Here is a 23,664-nt window from a genome sequence, read left to right as displayed (position 1 = left end):
TAGCCTGATAGCTCTGCTTGCTGCAGCTTGGCATTGCATGCTATTGCTGAGTCTGTGATCAACTAGGACCCCCAGATCCTTTTCCATCCTGGATTCCCCCAAAAGCTTCACCCCCTAGTGGGTAAGTTGAAAAGATTATAAATTACCTTTAAAACTAAACTAACAGGTGTAAAACAGGATCAAAGTGTTGTACAGCAGGCTATGATGATAGAGACATTTTTCAGTTTAAAATCAGGCTGTTATGTTATTGTCAAATATTTGGCAGTAGAAAATAAGCTTTGGATTCTTTAACCACTTCCCATCCACCCTATAGCAGAAGTACTGCTACAGGGTGGCAAGGGTGCGCAAAATCATATATATATATATATATATATATATATATATATATATATATATATATATATACAGTGGGGATTGAAAGTTTGGGCACCCCAGCTAAAAATTTGTATTAATGTGCATAAAGAAGCCAAGGAAAGATGGAAAAATCTCCAAAAGGCATCAAATTACAGATTAGACATTCTTATAATATGTCAACAAAACTTAGATTTTATTTCCATCATTTACACTTTCAAAATAACAGAAAACAAAAAAATGGCGTCTGCAAAAGTTTGGGCACCCTGCAGAATTTATAGCATGCACTGCCCCCTTTGCCAAGCTGAGACCTGCCAGTGTCATGGATTGTTCTCAATCATCGTCTGGGAAGACCAGATGATGTCCATCTCAAAGGTTTTAAATGCCCAGACTCATCTGACCTTGCCCCAACAATCAGCACCATGGGTTCTTCTAAGCAGTTGTCTAGAAAACTGAAACTGAAAATAGTTTACGCTCACAAAGCTGGAGAAGGCTATAAGAAGATAGCAAAGCGTTTTCAGATGTCAATATCCTCTGTTCGGAATGTAATTAAGAAATGGCAGTCATCAGGAACAGTGGAAGTTAAAGCAAGATCTGGAAGACCAAGAAAAATATCAGACAGAACAGCTCACAGGATTGTGAGAAAAACCATTCAAAACCCACGTTTGACTGCACGATCCCTCCAGAAATATCTGGCAGACACTGGAGTTGTGGTACACTATTCCACTATAAAGAGATACTTGTACAAATATGGTCTTCGTGGAAGAGTCATCAGAAGAAAACCTCTTCTACGTCCTCACCACAAAAATCATCGTTTGAACTTTGCAAATGAACATATAGACAAGCCTGATGCATTTTGGAAACAAGTTCTGTGGACCGATGAGGTTAAAATTGAACTTTTTGGCCGGAATGAGCACAGGTACGTTTGGAGAAGAAGGGGCACAGAATTTAATGAAAAGAACCTCTGTCCAACTGTTAAGCATGGGGTTGGATCAATCATGCTTTGGGGTTGTGTTGCAGCCAGTGGCACAGGGAACATCTCACGAGTAGAAGGAAAAATGGATTCAATAAAATTTCAGCAAATTTTGGATGGTAACTTGATGCCATCTGTGAAAAAGCTGAAGTTAAAGAGAGGATGGCTTCTACAAATGGATAATGATCCTAAACACACCTCGAAATCCACGGGGGATTACATCAAGAGGCGTAAACTGAAGGTTTTGCCATGGCCTTCACAATCTCCTGACCTCAACATAATTGAAAATCTATGGATAGACCTTAAAAGAGCAGTGCGTGCCAGACAGGCCCGAAATCTCAAAGAACTGGAAGACTTTTGTAAGGAAGAATGGGCAAAGATACCTCAAACAAGAATTGAAAGACTCTTGGCTGGCTACAAAAAGCGTTTACAAGCTGTGATACTTGCCAAAGGGGGCAGTACAAGATATTAACTCTGCAGGGTGCCCAAACTTTTGCAGACGCCATTTTTTTGTTTTCTGTTATTTTGAAAGTGCAAATGATGGAAATAAAATCTAACTTTTGTTGACATATTATAAGAATGTCTAATCTGTAATTTGATGCCTTTTGGAGATTTTTCCATCTTTCCTTGGCTTCTTTATGCACATTAATACAAATTTTTAGCTGGGGTGCCCAAACTTTCGATGCCCACTGTGTATATATATATATATATATTTATATATATATATATATGTGTGTGTGTTATTTTACAGTTCCAGGTAGGGAGCGCACACGAGAGGTAGGTGCCCTACCCGCGGTGCCATTCGCGGCCTCGGCTGTCAATCACTGGGTCCCGGTCGGTGATTACTCGCCGGTGATTGCCGAGCATCTCCAACGGGGGGGAGTGGAGAACTGTATGTAAACAACACAGTTCTCACCCCTGAAGCACTAACACAGCCCACTATGTAAAATGGCACACAGTTAACCCTTCGATTGCCCCACATGTTAACCCCTTCCTGTCCATTGATCACTGTATTGGTGTAACTGGGGGTGTCAGTAACACCGAGTCAGTTCCCCCCAGTGTCAGAACGCCCGCCACAGTCCTGCTATAAGTTGCTGATTGCCGCCACTACTAGTAAAAGTAAAACTTAAAAAAAAAAATCCCAGTATATGTACCGCCATTTGTAAACACTATAACTTTCACGTAAACCAATTAATTTACATGTATTGGAATTTTCTTCAGCAAAGACATGTAGCAGAATACATTTTGGCCTAAATTTATGATGAAATTTGATTTTTTTGAATTTTTTTACTAGACATGTTTAATAGCAAAAAGTCAAAAATATAGTTTTTTTTCTCAAAATTGTAGGGTTTTTTTTATAGCACAAAAAATAAAAACCGCACAGGTGAACAAATACCACCAAAAGAAAGCTCTATTCGTGGGGAAAATGGACATAAATTTAATTTGGGTGCAGCATTGCATGACCTCGCAATTGTCAGTTAAAGTAACACAGCGCAGTAATCCAAAAAATGGCCTGGTCAGGAAGGGGAGGAAATCCTCAGGAGGGCAAGTGGTTAAAGCTTGACGTGTTTGGTATCTGTTTACCCAGCGCAATGACATCTTTTATATTTACCAGATAATTGGGTAATATATTGTGCTTGTGTGCCCTAAAATGAACTTTGGTGTATTTTTGATGGGGAAATTTCGTATTTCCTGACTCTGTGCAGAGGCTAACCTAATATCTACATAAAAACTGAATGATCTGTGCTTGGACCAGGGGCGGACTGACAACTCATGGGGCCCCCGGGCAATAGGGGATCATGGGGCCCCTGTGTCCTCGCCCACACTCAAACCACACCCAAAAAGCATATGAAAAAGCCTATGAAAAGTATCAGGGGCATCTCATGGGGCCCCCTACTGACAGGGCCCCCTACTGACCCCGGGGCCCTCGGGCAGTGCCCAAGAGCCCGAATGGTCAGTCCACCCCTGGCTTGGACACAGAACAGAATTAGTCAAGATCACCATTATTCTTGTGCTGTAACATCTATCTGGACACTGAGATCCAAATAAAATATTGGCTTTTGTATAACTGGTGGCGTGCTGCCCCAACCATTAATTTTGTCGGTGACAGGCTCTCTTTAAATCCTGCCAGTGCACAATAAACTTGTATACATTTTTTTTTAGAACAGTACAGGAAGCCAATGTGAAAATATAGGCACTCAGACACTATTTTGGTATCAATCTATATCGCCGCATTATTCTAGGTATCCGCATTTAGCGAGCTGCTAAATAAATCACAGAAGACATTACAAACCAGCATAATATTCCAATGCTTTACTGCGTCACGCTCAGCTCAGAAACTGAAGGGAGCCAGAAACACAGAACAGGAACATTTATGGTTTTGTGAGATGAATTAAGCACTCTGGGCCATATTAGATGAGGCCTTGTATAAATTATACAATATATATGATTCTATATTAAGAGTTGCATTAATAAATATTAAAGAAAACCACCACTCAAATGTGTTGGAAGGTTCAGATGTAACAATTTACATTGTCATCCTAATTCTGCAATCCACTCACAATATTAAACATCTTGTGCTAATTATTTCATTTTCCAGTCCCTGCCCTTCCTGCCCGCCTTGACTTTTATCATCATTGTTGGAAGATCACTGTGGGGTTTATTTACTAAAGGTGGAGAGTGCAAAATCAGGCTCACTTCTTCATAGAAACCAATCAGCGTCAAGGTTTTACACCCCGATCACACTGGATGTGAATTGGTATGCGATTTGCATGCTATGCTGCTTGCAAATCGCATGCCAAGTCGCACCCTATTATCCGCATTTAGAGTGGTCTGACTTGGTTGGAGCCTCACCGATTTCTAAAGCAGTACATGCACTTCTTTTGGTGCGATTTGCATAGACATCTGTCACAGATGTCTTGCAAATCGCACCTGAAATCAGCAGGTCACCCGACTTCACTGTAAATCGCATGATTTCATAGCCAGGTTTGATGTGACCTGGGTGTAACTGTCAAAGCTTAATTGAACAAGCTGAGGTTAGAAGCTGATTGGCTACCATGCACAGCTGCACCAGATTCTGAGTGCTCCAGTTTGGCCCCTCTCACACAGGCATTCTGTTTTTTTCATCAGTTCCATCATGTTTTTTTTTTTCAAGAAAAAGCGGATCAGTTCACATAAGTTTTTCATCAGTTCACGTAAGTTTACATTCGTTTTTCATCAGTTTTCATCCAGTTTTCATCAGGTTATATCCTTTTTTTCGTCCGTTTTTCATCCGTTTTTGTCCATTTACATCCGTTTATATCCATTTTTCGTCCATTTACATCCATTTTTCGTCCGTTCCATTTTTTTTAATGGAAGAAAAATAGTGTTTACTTCCGTTAAAAAAAACAGATGTTAAAGGATGCGGACATTAACGGATGTAAACAGATGATCATCCATTTACATCCGCTAGTCCATAGAAATACATGGGTTTCCGTTTTTCATCTGTAAACGGACAGATGAAACACGGACATACGGAACGCCTGGGTGAAAGGGGCCTTTTAGTAAATCCCCCCCTGTGTGTCAAAGTGGTTGTTGTATGCCCTTGTTTCATAGCAGCTGATCATAATGAAAAGGGCAAAGAAGTAAATCTTAACCCCTTCCAGAGACATTTTTTCTTTTTTTTTGTATACATGTTTACAAAATCATTTTAGGCCTGAAGATTAGTAAAAAACTCCAGACATTAAATATTTTCTGAAAGTAGACACCCAGCAGAATAACATGGTAGTAGTTCTAATGGTTTATCAAGCACAAATGTTCAGTTGGGGTTTTTCAAGAAGTGCAAAGAAAGATCACACAAATATTTGTAGGTAAAATTAAACTGTATTTAGCATTTAATTAAATAATAATAGATAGAGATAATAAATGTAATAATATTGGAAAAAGTAACAAGAATATCTTTTGCCAAGGAGCCCCCCTATTTCTGGCTTGGCAAAGATGGTCACACCAGGCATATACTTGCCCTGGTACAGAATGACCTATTCCAAGTTTTGGCTGTAGTATATACAGTAGTTGGTAACATTGACCAATCACAACAAGAAAGCAACAATACTTTTTAAGTCAACCAGGCAATGCATTCTTAGATATTGGTGAGCCAATAATAATAAGGAAATATGAAAATTCCCCATCAAAAGTACACTGACGTTCATTTTAGGGCACACAATATAATACCCAATTTCCTGGTAAATATAAAAGATGTTGTTGCGCTGGCTAAACAGATACCAAACGTGTCAAGCTTTAACCACTTGCCCTCCAGAGGATTTACCCCCTTTTCTGACCAGGCCATTTTTTGCGATACGGCATTGCATTACTATAACTGACAATTGCGCGGTCATGCAATGCTGCCCCAAATGAAATATACGTTCTTTTTTTCCCACAGATAGAGCTTTCTTTTGGCAGTATTTGATCACCTCTGCAATTTTTATTTTTTGCGCTATAAACAAAGAAAGACTGACAATTTTGAAAGAAAAACTATATATATATTTGACTTTGTGCTATTAAACATATCCAGCAAAAACATTTAAAAAATCTAATTTTGACATAAATTTAGGCCAAAATGTATTCTGCTACATGTCTCTGCTGAAAAAAATCCCAATATGTGTAAATTAATTGGTTTACGTGAAAGTTATAGTGTTTACAAATGGCGCACTAATAATGGCTGCGATCAGCGACTTATAGCGGGACTGCGGCGGGCACTCTGACACTGGGGGGGGGAACTGACATCCCCAGTGACACTAATACAGTGATCAGTGCTAATAAAAAGCACTGACACTGTACTAATGGCACTGGATACTGTTTCAGTATCTGTACAGTCCCTTTGTGTTGGAGATGGGCTGTGTTATACCACATTCTGTTTTGATGTTTATTGTTTTTTCTGTATGATCTGTTATGTAATTTCTTCGAAATAAATAATATGTTAAAAAAACCTTGCTGTTTCACAGTATGCTGTGTGTGTGCTTTACACTGTAAGCACACTGCTTTGTGTGGCTCTGCTATGCAGAGCCATACAAAGCAGTGTTCAGGAGCTGACAGGGGAGAGATCTGTGTTGTTTACATACAAGTCTCTCCCGTCAGTGATACTCAGCGATCGCCGGGTGCCGGAGGGGAATGCAAAATCATGTTTTCTGCTATAGGGCGGTGGGGAAGCTGTTAGAATTGCACACCACGATGATAAACTTTGCTACCCTATATTTTCCATAGGCAATACTATAAAAGTGAACCACTGGAGGGACAGTCGGCACTCGGGTAAACAAATAGCAATATACTTTATATGACATGAAACAGCTGTAAACCAGGCAACATGTTTTGGCTGTCAGGCCTTAGTTATGGTTCACAGTATACAGAGACACCAGCAGCCTTTTAGTCTAAGTACCAGGTGGAGCTGAGGATTGAAGGAAGGTAGCAGCACCACTACTCCTGTTAACACTTTAAAAGTCCCTACAGGTCATCACTTTAGAGTCAGCCATGAACACTGGCCCTAACATGACTGCTTTCACTGTGAGGTGCATGGCAATATGTAACGTGTAGCACAAGCAATGTTTTGGTACATAAGCTCCCAGTGGGTGTGTTTACATTCGGGCCTGCATATCCTTGGTGAGCTCAAATTATTTTGGGGGGATTCTTAGTGCTTAAGTGTAACTTTATTTTTTACATTATTTTTTTTTTTACTAAAGCTTTATCTATATCACATAGGGAACCTGATTTTTCTGTGCTGCAGTTTCACTTTCAGTTGCAGGTCACCTCCCTGCCTCACCCTGTGAATGGAAAGTGAAAAGAGAAGCAGCACACTGAGGAGCTCATTTCTCTGTCTATTCCTATTAGCATGGCTTGTTGCTGTGCAGGGCACCTGATTGGCACATTATGCTGCTTGTCTGTCCTACTCTCTGAGCTCTGCTTTACAGTCTGTACAGTAGACCCTATGAGGCTGATATCAAATTCAGGTTCTTATTAAAAATACACTTATTTATTTATTGACTTGTGTATTACTGATTACAGGGCTGTATATTTTATATTCATATATACATTTTATGGACCTATAGATATTGTCAATGTAATGTCATTTCAATATCCTCCACAGAAAAACACATCTTGGGGGAAGTGTGGAATTGTGTGACTTTCTCTCCTTAGAAGAATTGGTCATCCAACATCATTCGGTCTCCTCTGAAACTGCCCGTGTGTACAACATATCCTATGCCTCTTCTTCTTTCTGTTTCATCATCACCCACAATGTTGTGTTGAGAACTATGATTGCCAGGCAACATTTAACTGGAAACCTCACCCCCTCCTTTCTCCTGTGTGGACAATTCCCTGCAGCCTCTCACCCCTCTTATGTGCCTTGTGTTTGAGTCTTTCCTTTCATGTGTTTCTCAGTATATCACCTCATCCCTTTTCCGCGTGGCTGTGTCTCAGCAGCATCTCACCTCATCCCTTCTCCTGTGTGGTTGTGTCTCAGCAGCATCTCATCTCATCCCTTCTCCTGTGTGGTTGTGTCTCAGCAGCCTCTCCCCTCATCCCTTCTCCTGTGTGGTTGTGTCTCAGCAGCCTCTCCCCTCATCCCTTCTCCTGTGTGGTTGTGTCTCAGCAGCCTCTCCCCTCATCCCTTCTCCTGTGTGGTTGTGTCTCAGCACCCTCTCACCTTATCCCTTCTTCTGTGTGGTTGTGTCTCAGCACCCTCCCACCTCATCCCTTCTCCTGTGTGGTTGTGTCTCAGCACCCTCCCACCTCATCCCTTCTCCTGTGTGGTTGTGTCTCAGCAGCCTCTCCCCTCATCCCTTCTCCTGTGTGGTTGTGTCTCAGCAGCCTCTCCCCTCATCCCTTCTCCTGTGTGGTTGTGTCTCAGCAGCCTCTCCCCTCATCCCTTCTCCTGTGTGGTTGTGTCTCAGCAGCCTCTCACCTCATCCCTTCTCCTGTGTGGTTGTGTCTCAGCACCCTCCCACCTCATCCCTTCTCCTGTGTGGTTGTGTCTCAGCAGCCTCTCACCTCATCCCTTCTCCTGTGTGGTTGTGTCTCAGCACCCTCCCACCTCATCCCTTCTCCTGTGTGGTTGTGTCTCAGCAGCCTCTCACCTCATCCCTTCTCCTGTGTGGTTGTGTCTCAGCACCCTCCCACCTCATCCCTTCTCCTGTGTGGTTGTGTCTCAGCAGCCTCTCACCTCATCCCTTCTCCTGTGTGGTTGTGTCTCAGCAGCCTCCCACCTCATCCATTCTCCTGTGTGGTTGTGTCTCAGCAGCCTCCCACCTCATCCCTTCTCCTGTGTGGTTGTGTCTCAGCAGCCTCTCACCTCATCCCTTCTCCTGTGTGGTTGTGTCTCAGCAGCCTCCCACCTCATCCATTCTCCTGTGTGGTTGTGTCTCAGCAGCCTCCCACCTCATCCCTTCTCCTGTGTGGTTGTGTCTCAGCAGCCTCCCACCTCATCCCTTCTCCTGTGTGGTTGTGTCTCAGCACCCTCCCACCTCATCCCTTCTCCTGTGTGGTTGCGGCTCAGCACTCTCCCACCTCATCCCTTCTCCTGTGTGGTTGTGTCTCAGCAGCCTCTCACCTCATCCCTTGTCCTGTGTGGTTGTGTCTCAGCCCCCTCCCACCACATCTTCTCTCTTGTATGGTTGTGTCTCAGCAGCCTCTTACCTCATCCCTTCTCCTGTGTGGTTGTGTCTCAGCAGCCTCTCACCTCATTCCTTCTCCTGTGTGGTTGTGTCTCAGCAGCCTCTCACCTCATCCCTTCTCCTGTGTGGTTGTGTCTCAGCAGCCTCTCACCTCATCCCTTTTCCTGTGTGGTTGTGTCTCATCAGCCTCTCACTTTGACTTCTCTCTGGTGTGGTTGTGTCTCAGCAGCCTTTCACCTCATTCCTTCTCCGCATAGTTGTGTCTCAGCAGTCTCTCACCTCATCCCTTTTCCTGTGTGGTTATGTCTCAGCTGCCTCTCACTTTGTCTTCTGTCTTGTGTGGTTGTGTCTCAGCAGTCTCTCACCTTGTCTTCTGTCTTGTGTGGTTGTGTCTCAGCAGTCTCTCACCTTGTCTTCTGTCTTGTGTGGTTGTGTCTCAGCAGTCTCTCACCTTGTCTTCTGTCTTGTGTGGTTCTGTCTCAGCAGTCTCTCACCTTGTCTTCTGTTTTGTGCGGTTCTGTCTCAGCAGTCTCTCACCTTGTCTTCTGTCTTCTGCGGTTCTGTCTTAGCAGTCTCTCACCTTGTCTTCTGTCTTGTTTGGTTGTGTCTCAGCAGCCTCTCACCTCATCACTTCTCCCATGTGGTTGATTCTCAGCAGCCTCCCACCTCATCCTCTCTTCTGTATGGCTGTGTCTCAGAAGCCACTCACCTCAACCCTTCTTGACCCTTCTCCAGTGTGGTTGTGTCTCAGCAGTCTCTTACCTCATCCCTTGTCCTATGTGGTTGTGTCTCAGCAGCTTCTCACCTCATCCCTTCTTCTTTGTGGCTATGTGTTCTCCACTAGTGACAGTGATGATCCAAAAATCAGTAGAAGTGTGAGATATGTTGTACATATGAGCAGTCTCAATAGAGATTGAATAATGCAGGATGGGGACAGTCCATACTGAGTGCTGCTCCTAGTCAGAAATCCCCTTGCAAATTTTACATTCTTCCATATTATATTGATAATGCTGACTATCTGCCTTCATTAGCTGTGGGGTTTTATATTTAGTTTTCTGCTTGGACTGCTCTAATATACCGTATATGTCCAACAATTGAGGGAGTCTCTTCAGGTAAAAGATAAAATGAAAAGATATTATTTAACAATGGCTGTTTGGTGTAGTGTTACCAAAGGTAACACTCAGTTCTTCAGAGTTGAACTAATTAGGAATATGAATTTGAGACTGATGTTCCAATTTAGGATGTGAAAATGTATTTGCTCTGTTTTGGTCCTAACAAAAATCCAGTGAGTTGTAACTTCCTGAGAAAAGCAGTGTTACCAGCCCTGACCAGTTCACCTCTGTAAACTACAGAATACCTCCATACATGCTATGAAGATACAGAGAAGAGAGGTGGTCTTTAATCCTAACACACCTCTTTTCCCACGGTGACCATTCTACTCCACCTAAATACAATGAGTAAGCTGGTAAGCTATGATATATATATATATACAGGGGCGGACTGACAACTCATGGGGGCCCCGGGCAATAGGGGATCATGGGGCCCCTGTGTCCTTGCCCAAACTAAAATAGCCTATGAAAAAGGTATCAGGGGCATCGCATGGGGCCCCCTACTGACCCCGGGCCCTCGGGCAGTGCCCGAGTTTCCAAATGGTCAGTCCGCCCCTGTATATATATAAATATATTGGGTTATGGTCCCTTGTATCCAGTTTGAGGGGCTCTAGGGTAGTCTTCTTGAAGAGGACAGATATGTACACTGCTCTCAGGGTTGGTAAGTCCTCATTTGGGACCCAGAATTGGGAGGCTCAGACTTCTGGGTGAAGTAGAGTGATTACTTGAGACTGTGTAAAAAGGCTGGAAACCTTCTCTTTTCCTCTTTGGGACCCTCTGAGGCAGACAGAGACATAACTCTGTGTTAGGAGCCAGTTGGTGGACAATGAGCAAAGTGTTTGATTTGCGTATGGACTGTTTTCTTTATTTTTTCTGAGGGAAGCTGTTTTTATTTGTCTGTTGTGTAAGTTCAATAAATACTGTCTATATATATATATATATATATATATATATATATATACACACACACACACACACACACAGTAACTCATAAATTTGTATATTCATGGTGCAGCCTCCTACGGTGCGGGAAAAGTTTGTAGATCCGCTGTACCTCTAAATGAGTGTGGTTTCTGCATGATTGGTTCTGATGGAGAGACATGCAGCCTCTCTTCTTGTGAAGAGGTTTCTATTTGAGCAGATGAGCATGAGTGCACTTTAGTTGAGAGGATTAGTGCTGTCAGTCTGATTAATACGATAATAAGTGAAAGCAGAGTCTTCCTATGGAAACACTCCTGGGAGCTCTCCCTTTGAGGTGAATCATAATTGCAATGCACCAATTATTTGTTTTTCCTTCTTTTCACAGCCGATGATTGCCAGCTACTCACGAAAATTCCGAAGGTTAAATGCTTGAGAAACAACCGAAGAGAAGGTGCGATATGCATTTCATTGTGACAGAAACTCCCCCTCGTGTTGTGATTTGTATAAAGATTTCACAATTACTCTGGAGTGGTTGTGAATCCCCAAGATGATGACAAATGTAGAAACTGTTCTTACGTTAAATAGCTTAAAGTTTTACTAAACCCACAACAGTAAAATCAGTCTGTATATGCAGTAAAGCATGCTTGTTATACTCACTGTGGAACCTAAGGGGTTAATCCTCTGCATTGTGTAAAAAGGCTGTTTTATCCTGACTTCTCTGATCCTCAACTTCTTCCAGTGTCCCCCTCTTACCTCCTGATAAGACATATTGTGTGGAGTCACTGTGCACATGCTCAGTTTGGTGTATATTGCTAGAGAGTTTTTTTTTTTTTGAGAGAGTGCATATGATCAGCACATGGCCCATCAGCACTGGCCAGACAGAGGTCAGGGGTTCTGCATCCTCCTAGAGCAAAATAAAAACTCCTCTTACAAGCTTTAACATGTTCTTGGCTGGACACTGATAGAAATCACAATACTGCTGTAATTGCTGATGAGAAAATAAATATAGCAGTTTATATTTACTAAAATAATTGCATTTCCATGTTCTGTGGGAGACCAGATATAGTGAATGCAGGGTCCTGGGTTTAGTAACACTTTAATGCTGTCTTTCACCTTATGCAGAGTATATTTATAAAGCAGTGAATGTGGTTTTTACCAAAAATTCAATAGTAGCGAAACAATCACTGTCATTTAAAAACACACCAGGAAAACAAACCTGCAGTGCATGTTTGGTGATTGTTAGTTACTATATCCGAATGCCTCTCGGGGGATCAGGAAGGAATTCTTTTCCCTGCAGGAGCAAATTGGAACATGCTTTTCTGGGTGTTTTTGCCTTCCTCTGGATCAATTGTGGGTATAGGATTATAACTTTTTTTTTTAATGGTTGCACTGGATAGACTTTTGTCTTTTTTTAGCCAGACTACCTATGTGACTATGTAACTACTTTATAAATATTCCCATATGTATGTCACAGCATTTGTGCCGTGGACCATGATACACAGTATGGGTAGACCATCAAAATGCAGCATCATCTATAAAGTATATCTAAAGGGATTTTTTGTTGTTGTTTTGGTCAGAGTAATGCATAGTTAGAACCCTTGTCTGTGTCCCCATCGAAAAATTACATTGCTCTGGTGACAACTCAAAGTTTGAATTGTCTATTATATTCTGTCCCAGAGGCAGTGAAAGAAGACAAATACAGAGGGCGAATCTTCCCAGTGGAGACAGAGGCACAATATAGGAACTTTGAGTGGCAGGAGCTTGCTGCTGTTAGTTATAGTTGATGCAGAGAGCAATCCTCGATCCTCAAGGAGCACTAAACTAACCCTTTCTGTAACCCCATTGTTAACACTAACTTTCTCTGCAGCCTCAATGCTAACTCCCATCTTTACCATATAAACTTAATTACTTTTTCCCTATATTTTTTATCAATTGACTTTTAAACTGTTGTTACATATTTGTTTTATATATTTATATACATATATTAAAGGAACACTTTGAAAACACATCAGATCTCAATGGGGAAAAATATCATGCTGGATATCTATACTGACATGGACTGGGTAATGTGTTATGAATGTAAGGATGCCCCATCGTTTGATGGAAATGAAAATTATCAACCTACAGAGGACTGAATTCAAAGACACCCCGAAAATCAAAGTGAAAAAATGATGCAGCAGGCTAGTCCATTTTGCTGAAATTTCATTGCAGCAACTCAAAATGGTACTCAGTAGTTTGCATGGCCCCCACCTGCTTGTATGCATGCCTGACAATGTTGGGCCATGCTCCTAATAAGACGACAGATGGTGTCCTGGGGTATTTCCTCCCAGATCTGGACCACGGCATCACTGAGCTCCAGGACAGTCTGAGGTGCAACTGGGCATCATTGGATGGACTGAAACATGAAATACCAGAGGTGTTCTTTTCGATTTAGGTCAGGTGAGCGTGGAGGCCATTTAATGGTATCAATTCCTTCATCCTCCAGAAACTGCCTGCATACTCTTGCCACTTGAGGCCAGGCATTGCTGTGCACCAGGAGGAACACAGGACCCACTGCACCAACATAGTGTCTGACAATGGGTCCAAGGATTTCATCCCAATACCTAATGACAGTCAGGGTGCCATTGTCTCACCTGTAGAGGTCTGTGCGTTCCTCCATGGATTTTCCTCCTCAGACCATCACTGACCCACCACCAAAACAGTCATGCTGAATGATGTTACAGGCAGCATAACATTTTCCATGGCTTCTCCAGACCCTTTCACATCTGTCACATGTTCTCTCATCTGTGAAAAGCACAGGGCACCAGTGGCAGACCTGCCAATTCTGGTGTTCAATGGCAAATGCCAAATGAGCTCTATGGTGCCAGGCAGTGAGCACAGAGCCCACTAGAGGACGTCGAGCCCTCAGGCCACCCTCATGAAGTCTGTTTCTGATTGTTTGGTCAGAGACATTCACACCAGGGGCCTGCTGAAGGTCATTTTGTAGGGCTCTGGCAGTGCTCATCCTGTTCCTCCTTGCACAAAGGAGCAGATACCAGTCCTGCTGATGAGTTAAGGACCTTCTACAGCCCTGTCATGCCACCAGTAGTAACACTGACCCTAGCCATATGCAAAACTAATGAAAAACAGAAAAATGAGTAGGAAAAAAATGTCAGTGGCTTCCATCTGTAAAACCATTCCTGTTTTGGGGGTCATCACATTTTTACCCATCTAGTGCACTGGTTGTGCAAAGCAGCTGAAACTGATTAACAATGTGCTCTGTTACTTAACTGATCAGATCAATATCCCAGGAGTTTTATTGACTTGATGATATACTCTGATTAAAAAGTGTTCCTTTAATTTTTTTGAGCTGTGTATATATATATTTTAAAGGATTCCTAGAGCACCACAGATTAGCTAAAGAGAAAGTAATGCAGAATCTACCTGCTTCTAGGCTTGTAAGTTTGATTAAACTTTCTGTTGAACCACTCTCTTAAATCACTATGATGGGTCATTTACCTTTTTGTTTAAATTTCATTTAATTTCATTGAGTGCTGTAAAGTGAAGTTTGAAGGAAGTGGAATGAGTTTAAGTTGCTGCTTGGCTCAAAAAGAGAATGCAAAACTATAACTAATGCAATGCAGAAAATCCCCTTCTAACACCGCTTTACTGTCCCATCGGGAAACCCTGCAAAGTCAGCCATGAGTGGAAAGCTCACTCCATGACCCATCAGCTTCCCTAAGCCAGTGAAGAAAAATAATATTAATGCCAGTCTATAAATGCTTACACAACTAGGACTAAGCAATTAAGCCCCACTAGGAGGCAAAACCTGTCAGAGAAAGACAACCTGTGGAGTGTTCTTGTCCAATTGTTTTTAATAAAGCTATGGAAGCACCATATACTGGTGGAGTGCAACTCTATAACTATGCAATATTTTAGATGATATTTTAATGTATTTTTTGTAGTCCTGACCATAATAAAGACTTTATGCTTTTTGCATCGCTCTATGGTTGTGCTCACTGAGAAATTGGAGATTGGAAGAAAAACAAGAAATAAAATGAAGGAGCCCTCTAAAATATAATTTTGTTGATGTTTATAGCCCCCCAAAAATGATAGTGGAATAGTATTACTTACTCTGGTTAGGCTGTAGTAGGTACTAATACAGCCTAGCCAGAGTAAGTAATACTAATGAGTACAACCATCCATCAAAAGATACTCTGCATGGAGACAGAGATATTGTCCACATGGTTGATGAGAGATTGGGTACCGTTTTGATGGGTACCATCAAAACGGTACCCAATCTCTCATCAACCATGTGAACAATATCTCTGTCTCCATTCAGAGTATCTTTTGATGGATGGCTGTACTCAATGCAAAGGGAGAACCAGACTTCTGTCAATCAGAGTGGGTTTAGTTAGGAATGGTTGATGTGAAAAATGCTGTGCAAAAATGGTCCCAAAATACTTATGTTGCAATAGCCCCCAGTAATGTTGGATTTTCCATATGGAGTGGAAAATTACAGAAATATTGTATACATTGTATGGGTCCATTTACACACTTGCAGTGCAGCAATGTGTACATAACCGCAATGAGCAGCAATGCAGGTTACATGTATTGAATCTCTGCAGTTCCATTGGTTGTGAATAGCATCCAAACACATCTTCAAAATTCATGTGCGCTGGATGGTGTCCTGTGCATTGTGCTGCAATGCAGCCTGCTGAATTTCCATGTAGGCTTCAGCCCTCCAGAGGATTTACCCCCCTTCATGACCAGGCCATTTTTTGCGTTACGGCGCTGCGTTATTTTAACTGACAATTACGCGGTCATGCAACACTGCACCCAAATAAAATTTATGTCCTTTCTTTCCCACAAATCAAGCTTTCTTTCCATGGTATTGGATTGTCTGTGCGTTTTTTAATATTTTGCGCTATAGATAAAAAAGACCGACAATTTTGAGAAAAAAAAAAATATTTTTGACTTTTTGCTATTAAACATGTCCAGTAAAAAATTTTAAAAATCAAATTTCATCATAAATTTAGGCCAAAATGTATTCTGCTACATGTCTTTGCTAAAAAAAAATCCCAATACGTGTTAATTAATTGGTTTACGTGAAAGTTATCAAATGGCGGTATGTATACTGGGATTTTTTTACTAGTAATGACGGCGGTCAGCGACTTATAGTGGGACTGCGGGACTGCAGCGGGCATTCTGACACTGGGGGGAACTAACTTGGTGTCACTGGTATCCCCAGTGACACCAATACAGTGATCAGTGCTAACAAAAAGCACTGACACTGTACTAATGGCACTGGGCAGCAAGGGATTAACATGAGGGGCAATCAAAAGGTTAACTGTGTGCTGTTTTACTATAACCTGTGTCCATGTGCTTCACTGTAAGCACAATGCTTTGGATGGCTGTGCTGTGCACAGCCATCCAAAGCAGTGTGCACGAGCCGACAGGGAGGAGAACTGTTTTGTTTACATACAGTTCTCCTCCCCGTCGGAGATGCTCGGCAATCATTGGGCTTCTTCATCTCAGCACTCCTTCATTGAGTGTCTTTTTCCCTTATAGGACTGATCCGATCTCGTGTTCGTGGAGCAGAAGCAGCCACTACAGGAATTCTCACGTTTTTGGATAGTCACTGTGAGGTCAACAATGAATGGCTCCAGCCTTTGCTTCAGAGGGTCAAAGAGGTGAGCAAAGTCATATTTAAACATCCCCCCTTAAAGTTTGTCCAAACCCAAAAATAAACATTTTATAAATTGCAGTTTACCAATTCTTAAATGTGGTGGCTGAATTAGTCTTCTTTAGGCTTTTTCCCAATTATTTTCACCTAGTGAATTGGCTGGTTAGTCTGTTGTTTTTCAACTTTCTTTCACAGACTAAGTTGTAAAGAAGAAGTTGTATGAAGAGGGTTGAGACAAACTATTTAACACTGACAGGGGTGCTCACAATGGTCAGTTTTTATTCATTTTGGTAAACCTTTATCCCAAAAAGGATTAAAAACTGTTTATGTGACTGCTTAAAAAATGATTGCTGGAGTTAGATTTTAATTTGTTAGTCACTTGTAGTATCTAACACTACCCTTCCTAGACAAGGCTGCTGTCCAAGGGTGTCTCTGCTGCTTCTCCATAGATAGAGGAGCCACCCTAATAGGAGGTGTGTTACTGGTCTGATCACAAGGTAATAATTAAAAATAGAAAATTCTAAAAACAGAACACTAATGAAACCACCATATCGAAGGATTGGTAAACTGCAATGTATGACATTTTTGTTTCTGGGTGTAGATACCCTGTTTTTGTCTTTCTGCAGATAATATACACAGTCTGATTTTTATTTTTGTATACGCAAAGATTTCTTGATGTCAGTTTAGCTTTGTAGTGGCTAAGCATTGTTGGAGCCCTTAAGGCATATAGCTGACTCTGTCATGTTTGGAATCAATAAATCTTCACGTGACAGAACCTGTATCTTCCTGTACCTTTTCTTGCTTTCTAACTGATTGGGATGTACAGCACTGCAAAAAGTTGCTTGTTTCTCACCAGGATTTTATACGATCAGCTAGTTATTTTTACACTATAAAGAACAAGAGGTGCTAAAATCCCTTCTGCTCATGAGCTAAAATAGTGAGTCATCTGAGAAGGAACTGCCAGTATTCAACTAAATGAAGTTTTTTTTTGGCTCCCATGTTTTTCTAGGATCACACCCGTGTTGTCAGTCCAATAATTGATGTAATCAGCCTGGATAACTTTGCCTATCTGGCAGCATCTGCAGACTTAAGGGGAGGTATGTAATGCATACAAATATTTAAAGGGTCAGGATGCCTAAAACTAACATATTAGTCTTTGGCAGTTGGTGAACCACCTACCAGCACCTTATGTCTTTAGACTCCAACAGAAAGATTTTCCTGTCAAAGTCTTGCTCCTACCTTAATTTACAGTGTAACTCTTGCACTACCAGTGAAAACACAAATAATTAACCCAAAAATGAAATGAGTGTATTTAAACCTAGCTGCTGCCACACAAATACATTGGGAACACTACACGTTCTATTCCAAATCAAAACATGAAGAAAATATATAAAATTTGTGTTGTTCCTCTAAAAAATTGAAGAAAAGTGAATATTGGACTGTTCAAAAAAATAGCAGTGTTTGTATTCTTCTTTACAAACTCAAACATTCACTATATAAACTGAAAAATGTTTGAAGATTTTGCATTTCTTGGAATCACTTAATGAATATTTAGTTGTATAAACACTGTTTCTGAAAACTGCTGTACATCTGTGTTGCATGGAGTCAACCAACTTCTGGCACCTGTGAACAGGTATTCCAGCCCAGGATGATTGGACTACATTCCACAATTCTTCTCTATTTCTTGGTTTTGCCTCAGAAACTGCATTTTTGATGTCACCCCACAAGTTTTCTATTGGATTAAGATCCAGGGATTGGGCTGGCCACTCTATAATGTCAATCTTGTTGGTCTGGAACCAAGATGTTGCACGTTTACTGGTGTGTTTGGGGTCGTTGTCTTGTTGGAACACCCATTTCAAGGGCATTTCCTCTTCAGCATAAGGCAGCATGACCTCTTCAAGTATTCTGATGTATTTAAACTGATCCATGATCCCTGGTATGCGATAAATAGGCCCAACACCGTAGTATGAGAAACATCCCCATATCATGATGCTTGCGCAACCATGCTTCACTGTCTTCACAGTGTACTGTGGCTTGAATTCAGTGTTTGGGGGTCGTCTGACAAACTGTCTCCGGCCACTAGACCCAAAAAGAACAATCTTACTTTCATCAGTCCACAAAATGTTGTGCCATTTCTCTTTAGGCCAGTCAATGTGCTCTTTGGCAAATTGTAACCTCTTCAGCACAAGTCTTTTTTTCAACAGTGGGACTTTGCGGGGGCTTCTTGCAGATAGCTTGGCTTCACATAGGCGTCTTCTAATTGTAACAGTACTCACAGGGAACTTTACACCTTCTTTGATCTTCCTGGAGCTGATTGTTGGCTGAGTCCTTGCCATTTTGGCTATTCTTTTATCCATTCGAATGGTAGTTTTTTGTTTTCTTCCACGTCTTTCAGGTTTTGGTTGCCATTTTAAAGCATTTGCGATCATTTTAGCTGAGCAGCCTATCATTTTCTGCACTTCTTTATATGTTTTCCCCTCTCCGATCAACTTTTTAATCAAGGTACGCTGTTCTTCTGAACAATGTCTGGAACGACCCATTTTCCTCAGAATTTCAGAGAGAAATGCACTGTAACCAGCATGTAGAACATTTGCTGCCTTACTTCCTTAAATAAGGGCAATAATTGGCACCTGTTTTTCAAAGAATGAATGACCTCACTAATAGAACTCCACACTGCTATTATTTTGAACATGCCCCTTTCAATGAGTGATTCAATTACACAGAATCAGCAGCATGCATGTCATGACTGTTGGGTCTGTTGGATTTCTATTACTCTACTACACCTGCTAGTAAATTATCTGCCATGTAGAAATATCATTTCTACCAAAAACAGTGATTGATCAGGTTAGTGATGTCTGACTGCTATTATTTTGAACACAACTGTATATCTATACATTCACTGGCTATTTTATTATTGTCAATTACTTGGTAACACAAATTGCTAATCAGCCAATCACATGGCAGCAACTCAATGTATTTAGGCATCTAGACATGGTGAATGCAACTTGCTGAAGTTCAAACCAAGCATCAGAATGTGGAAGAAAAGGGAATTAAGTGACCTTGAATGTGGCATTATTGTTGGTGCCAAAACTTCTGATCTACTGACATGATCACGCACAACCATCTCTAGGGGAAATCCATACTCATCAGACCAGAGGACATTTTTCCAGTCTTCTATTGTCCAATTTTGGTGAGCCTGTGCGAATTGTAGCCTCTGTTTCCTGTTCTTAGCTGACAGGAGTGCCACCCGGTGTGGCCTTCTGCTGCTGTAGCCCATCTTCTTCAAGGTTCGACATGTTGAGCATTCAGAGATGGTATTCTGCGTACCTTGGTGGTTATTTGAGTTACTACTGCCTTTCCATTATCTCGAAGCAGTATGCCCATTCTCCTCTGACCTCTGACATCAACAAGGCATTTTTGTCTACACAACTACCACTCACTGGATATTTTGGATGATTCTCTGCAAATCCTAGAGGTGGTTGTGTGTGAAAATCCCAGTAGATTAGCAGTTTTTTAAATACTCAGACCAGCCCGTCTGGCACCAACAACCATGCCAAGTTCAAAGTCACCTAAATCTTCTTTCTTCCCCATTCTGATACTCGGTTTGAACCTTAGGAAGTCATCTTCATCACGTCTAGATGCCTAAATGCATTGAGTTGCTGCCATTTGATTGCTTGTGTGACCAAGCAATTGAACAGGAGCACCAAATAAAGTGGCCCGTGAGTGTGTATGTGTGTGTATATATATATATATATATATATTATATATATATATATATACACAATCAAATGTCTAAATATATAAAAACTGAAATTGAATCAATTACATGCTCATACATAGTTCGTAAATACCAGTAAGGTTTTAATAATCAAAATACATAAAATGAGTACAGAAACATTGTGCAAAATTTGCCAAATAGTCTCTCATTGGAACACAAACTTTTGTTAGGTGTATGCATGACTTCAGTCTTCCATAGTATTGAATCCCCACACTGATTCTGGCTCATGAACTGTTCTTTTATATACAGTATATATATATATATATATATATATATATATATATATATATATATATACACACACACCATGTGCCACCTTAAGGCTCCCAGATCTCTCACCTCCCAGCTACTTAGACTGGAACCACTGCACCCTCCTGCCCACTAAGGTTTCTCATGGTACGATTCAGTGGGCTCCTGTAGAGTATTATATTCAATTCCAAAGCTTATTTATTGGCAAAAATGCACTTGCAAAGCATTTTTACAGATGTCTTTTGGCACACTGACTTATGAAGGTCGGTGCTCTCTGTGACTATGCATGCAGCCTTGTGCTGCCATCTGTTGGTGTGTTATAAAATTAGTCTTGAAACTTTTTGATACTACATCATATAAAATAAATTAAAAGATCCCTCAAGTAAACAGAAAATAGTCAGTACAGGTGGATGAACATGGGAATTCTGGATCCTGCCACTGAAGCCTCAACAGATACAAGAAGTTATAGTTTGAGTCAACTTGCTGCAATCTGCACCCCTGACCCTTAAATCACTGTGTGATACCACATATACGTCTTCCCATTTTCTCATTTAATTCTGCTTTTTCCCATTTGCCTGTGCTGCTTTTCCTAGTCCCTGCTGAATAATCATGGAGTTTATTACCTTATACTAATAGGTTTTGATTGGAGTCTTCACTTTAAATGGGAACAGATTCCTATTGAACAAAAGATGTCCCGCACAGATCCAACCTCCTCAATAAGGTAACAATTGCTTCTTTTCTCATAAGCAATATATAAAGATTTATTGTAGACACAAGGATAGGACTGCACCACTCCAAGTCCTAGTGTGTTCCTCTGGTCCTCCTACACACTGTGTGCTGGCATTAGCAGCTCATCCCATACAAGCATTTATGCCAAAAATGAAGACCAAAGTTACCCTTCCATAACATTTTACCAGAAAATGTAATCAAAGCAGTTGGTTTCTGACATAGTCCAAACAAATGGCAACCACCCCAATCTCTAACTGGCCTTTGCAGCTAGAAGCACATGGAAGGGTGACACATGTCAAAAAAAAACAACAAACAAAAATTCCTGGCTCACTTACCAGCCAACCTGCAACTAAATGAATTGTCCTGTCTAGCAGTTCATGGTAAAATAAAGGGTTTAGTTTGCACACATTTGCAAATATATGTTTAAGCTGCAGAGACCACTTCATGGCATCCCAGTGTACTGCAGTCCTAACCGTATACATTTTGAAAGTCTTCAAAGTTGAGGCACACATGTAACAATGGATGAATTAAGGGCAGGTATGCCTGGAGGGAGCCCACCCCTCCTTAAAGGTATAGGAATGCACTGGACACCCAGCAATAGCACAATGTCAGCAAAGGTATCCATTGCATCCATTTACCAATTCACTAACATAACTGGCCTTTGCAGCAAGAAGCACATAGAAGGGAAACGCATGTCAAAGAACAACAAACAAAAATTCCAAGCTCACTTACCAACCAGCCTGTAAGAAACCAAATTACCCTGTCTAAGAGTATGGTTGAACTGGATGGACTTTTGTCTTTTTTCAGCCAGACTAACTATGTAACTATGTAAGAGTTCATGTTAAAACCAAGGGATTTAGTTTGCACACATTTGCAAATACATGTGTAAACTGCAGAGGCTACTTCCCTGCACCCCAGTATATCTGCAGTCCCAACTCTTGAGGGCCGCCAAAGTTGGAGCAGGGGCATGGAGCATACTCCTCCATACCCCTGATGATGCTGATTGGTGGCGAAACATGTTGGGCACAGCCTAGCGGGTGGCATCACTTACACGCTGATACTTGAGATTCCGGCATCTGTTAGCTCTGCGCTCTTACGTTCCTCATTTTTGTGAGTATGTCTGGTAATTTTAAATAAACAGTGTTTTTACGCTATAACACCATTGCGCTTCTTTGATCTTCTCCTCGGAGGGATTTTCTACCTACCATATAGGAGGATTCCTTCTTTGGTCTGTCATATCATGCAGAGGAGGCCATGAAAGTATCTTATCATTGGGATGTTTGCCTAAGAGCACACAAGCATGTATTGATCTGTGGTAATTGAAATCAATTCCTCTGATAAGAGGCTGATTATTTTTTGGGTGGAGGAATCACGGCTGAACACCTTTCAATATTAATTTTCACTATTGGAATTTGTGTTGGACTAAGCACTTTTTATTCACTATTAGTGGCTGATTGCACTAATTCATTACAGTATTGTGTTTTAGATTGTCTAATGTTCAGAAGGCACTTTAGGTGTTTATAACATCGTATGACAATAGTAAAAGAAGATCAGCATATATCCAAGATGTTATTCCATCATTAAAAACACGCATACTTAGGCATTAATCCACCAAGTAGCCAAAATAATGAAAGACAAACACTGCATAGTGTACAATTCTTGCAGGTAGTACTTATGTCTGGATCATCAGTAGACAACAATGGAGAAAACTGTTATCCATCTCTCATGTTCCAAAGGAGTCTACTGCAATCATCTGTACAATGCTCACTGTCTGTCTTCCTATATTTGACAACTGCTATTAATGGATAACAGGCAGCCAGGGTGTGGAGGAAACGAATAATTTTCTTTCCCACATCACAAATATCTTCCACTTTTTTTGTGCCATGAATCATGTAAAGATTTGTTTAAAAGGCACTTGAGTGGAAAATACACACAGCGTTTCAGGAATGACTAGTTTTGTTTTTTTTATTTTTCAATTCATTCAGTCAATCTGTGGCTAACAATAGAAGATCAGTTTAGAACAGTGATTTCTGATGTATGTCCTAGTACAGGAGATGTCTCACCACCCCGACACACCCAACCATAGCATCCCTACAGTTCTCCTGAAGTGGACACTCAAAATGTCTTCCAGAGTTTGGAATCACAAGCCTACTTCTGTACACTTAGAGCCCCAATTCCAGTGGCTATTTGGACAGAGTCTGCGTATTAATTCTGGCAAACTCTGCAGCTGTTCTGGTGACTATAAGGTG

General features: G+C 41.2%; 1 protein-coding gene across 1 annotated transcript in view; it reads left to right on the top strand.

Moving 5' to 3' along the window:
- The window catches only part of GALNT16 (polypeptide N-acetylgalactosaminyltransferase 16), a 206,571-nt gene that overhangs the window by 128,848 nt on the left and 54,059 nt on the right, over positions 1-23,664 (top strand). Inside the window, exons 5-8 of the mRNA XM_089671333.1 lie at positions 11,380-11,445; positions 16,545-16,666; positions 17,669-17,756; positions 21,323-21,407. Coding sequence (XP_089527459.1) covers positions 11,380-11,445; positions 16,545-16,666; positions 17,669-17,756; positions 21,323-21,407 — 361 coding nt within the window. The remainder of the gene's footprint in view (positions 1-11,379; positions 11,446-16,544; positions 16,667-17,668; positions 17,757-21,322; positions 21,408-23,664) is intronic.

Source organism: Staurois parvus, unplaced genomic scaffold (assembly GCF_062004578.1).
Source record: "Staurois parvus isolate SC_StPar_1 unplaced genomic scaffold, SC_StPar_1.0 ptg000104l, whole genome shotgun sequence".
Lineage (NCBI taxonomy): Eukaryota > Metazoa > Chordata > Amphibia > Anura > Ranidae > Staurois > Staurois parvus.
Note: the sequence above shows the minus strand (reverse complement) of the source record. Positions and strands in the feature narration are given on the sequence as shown.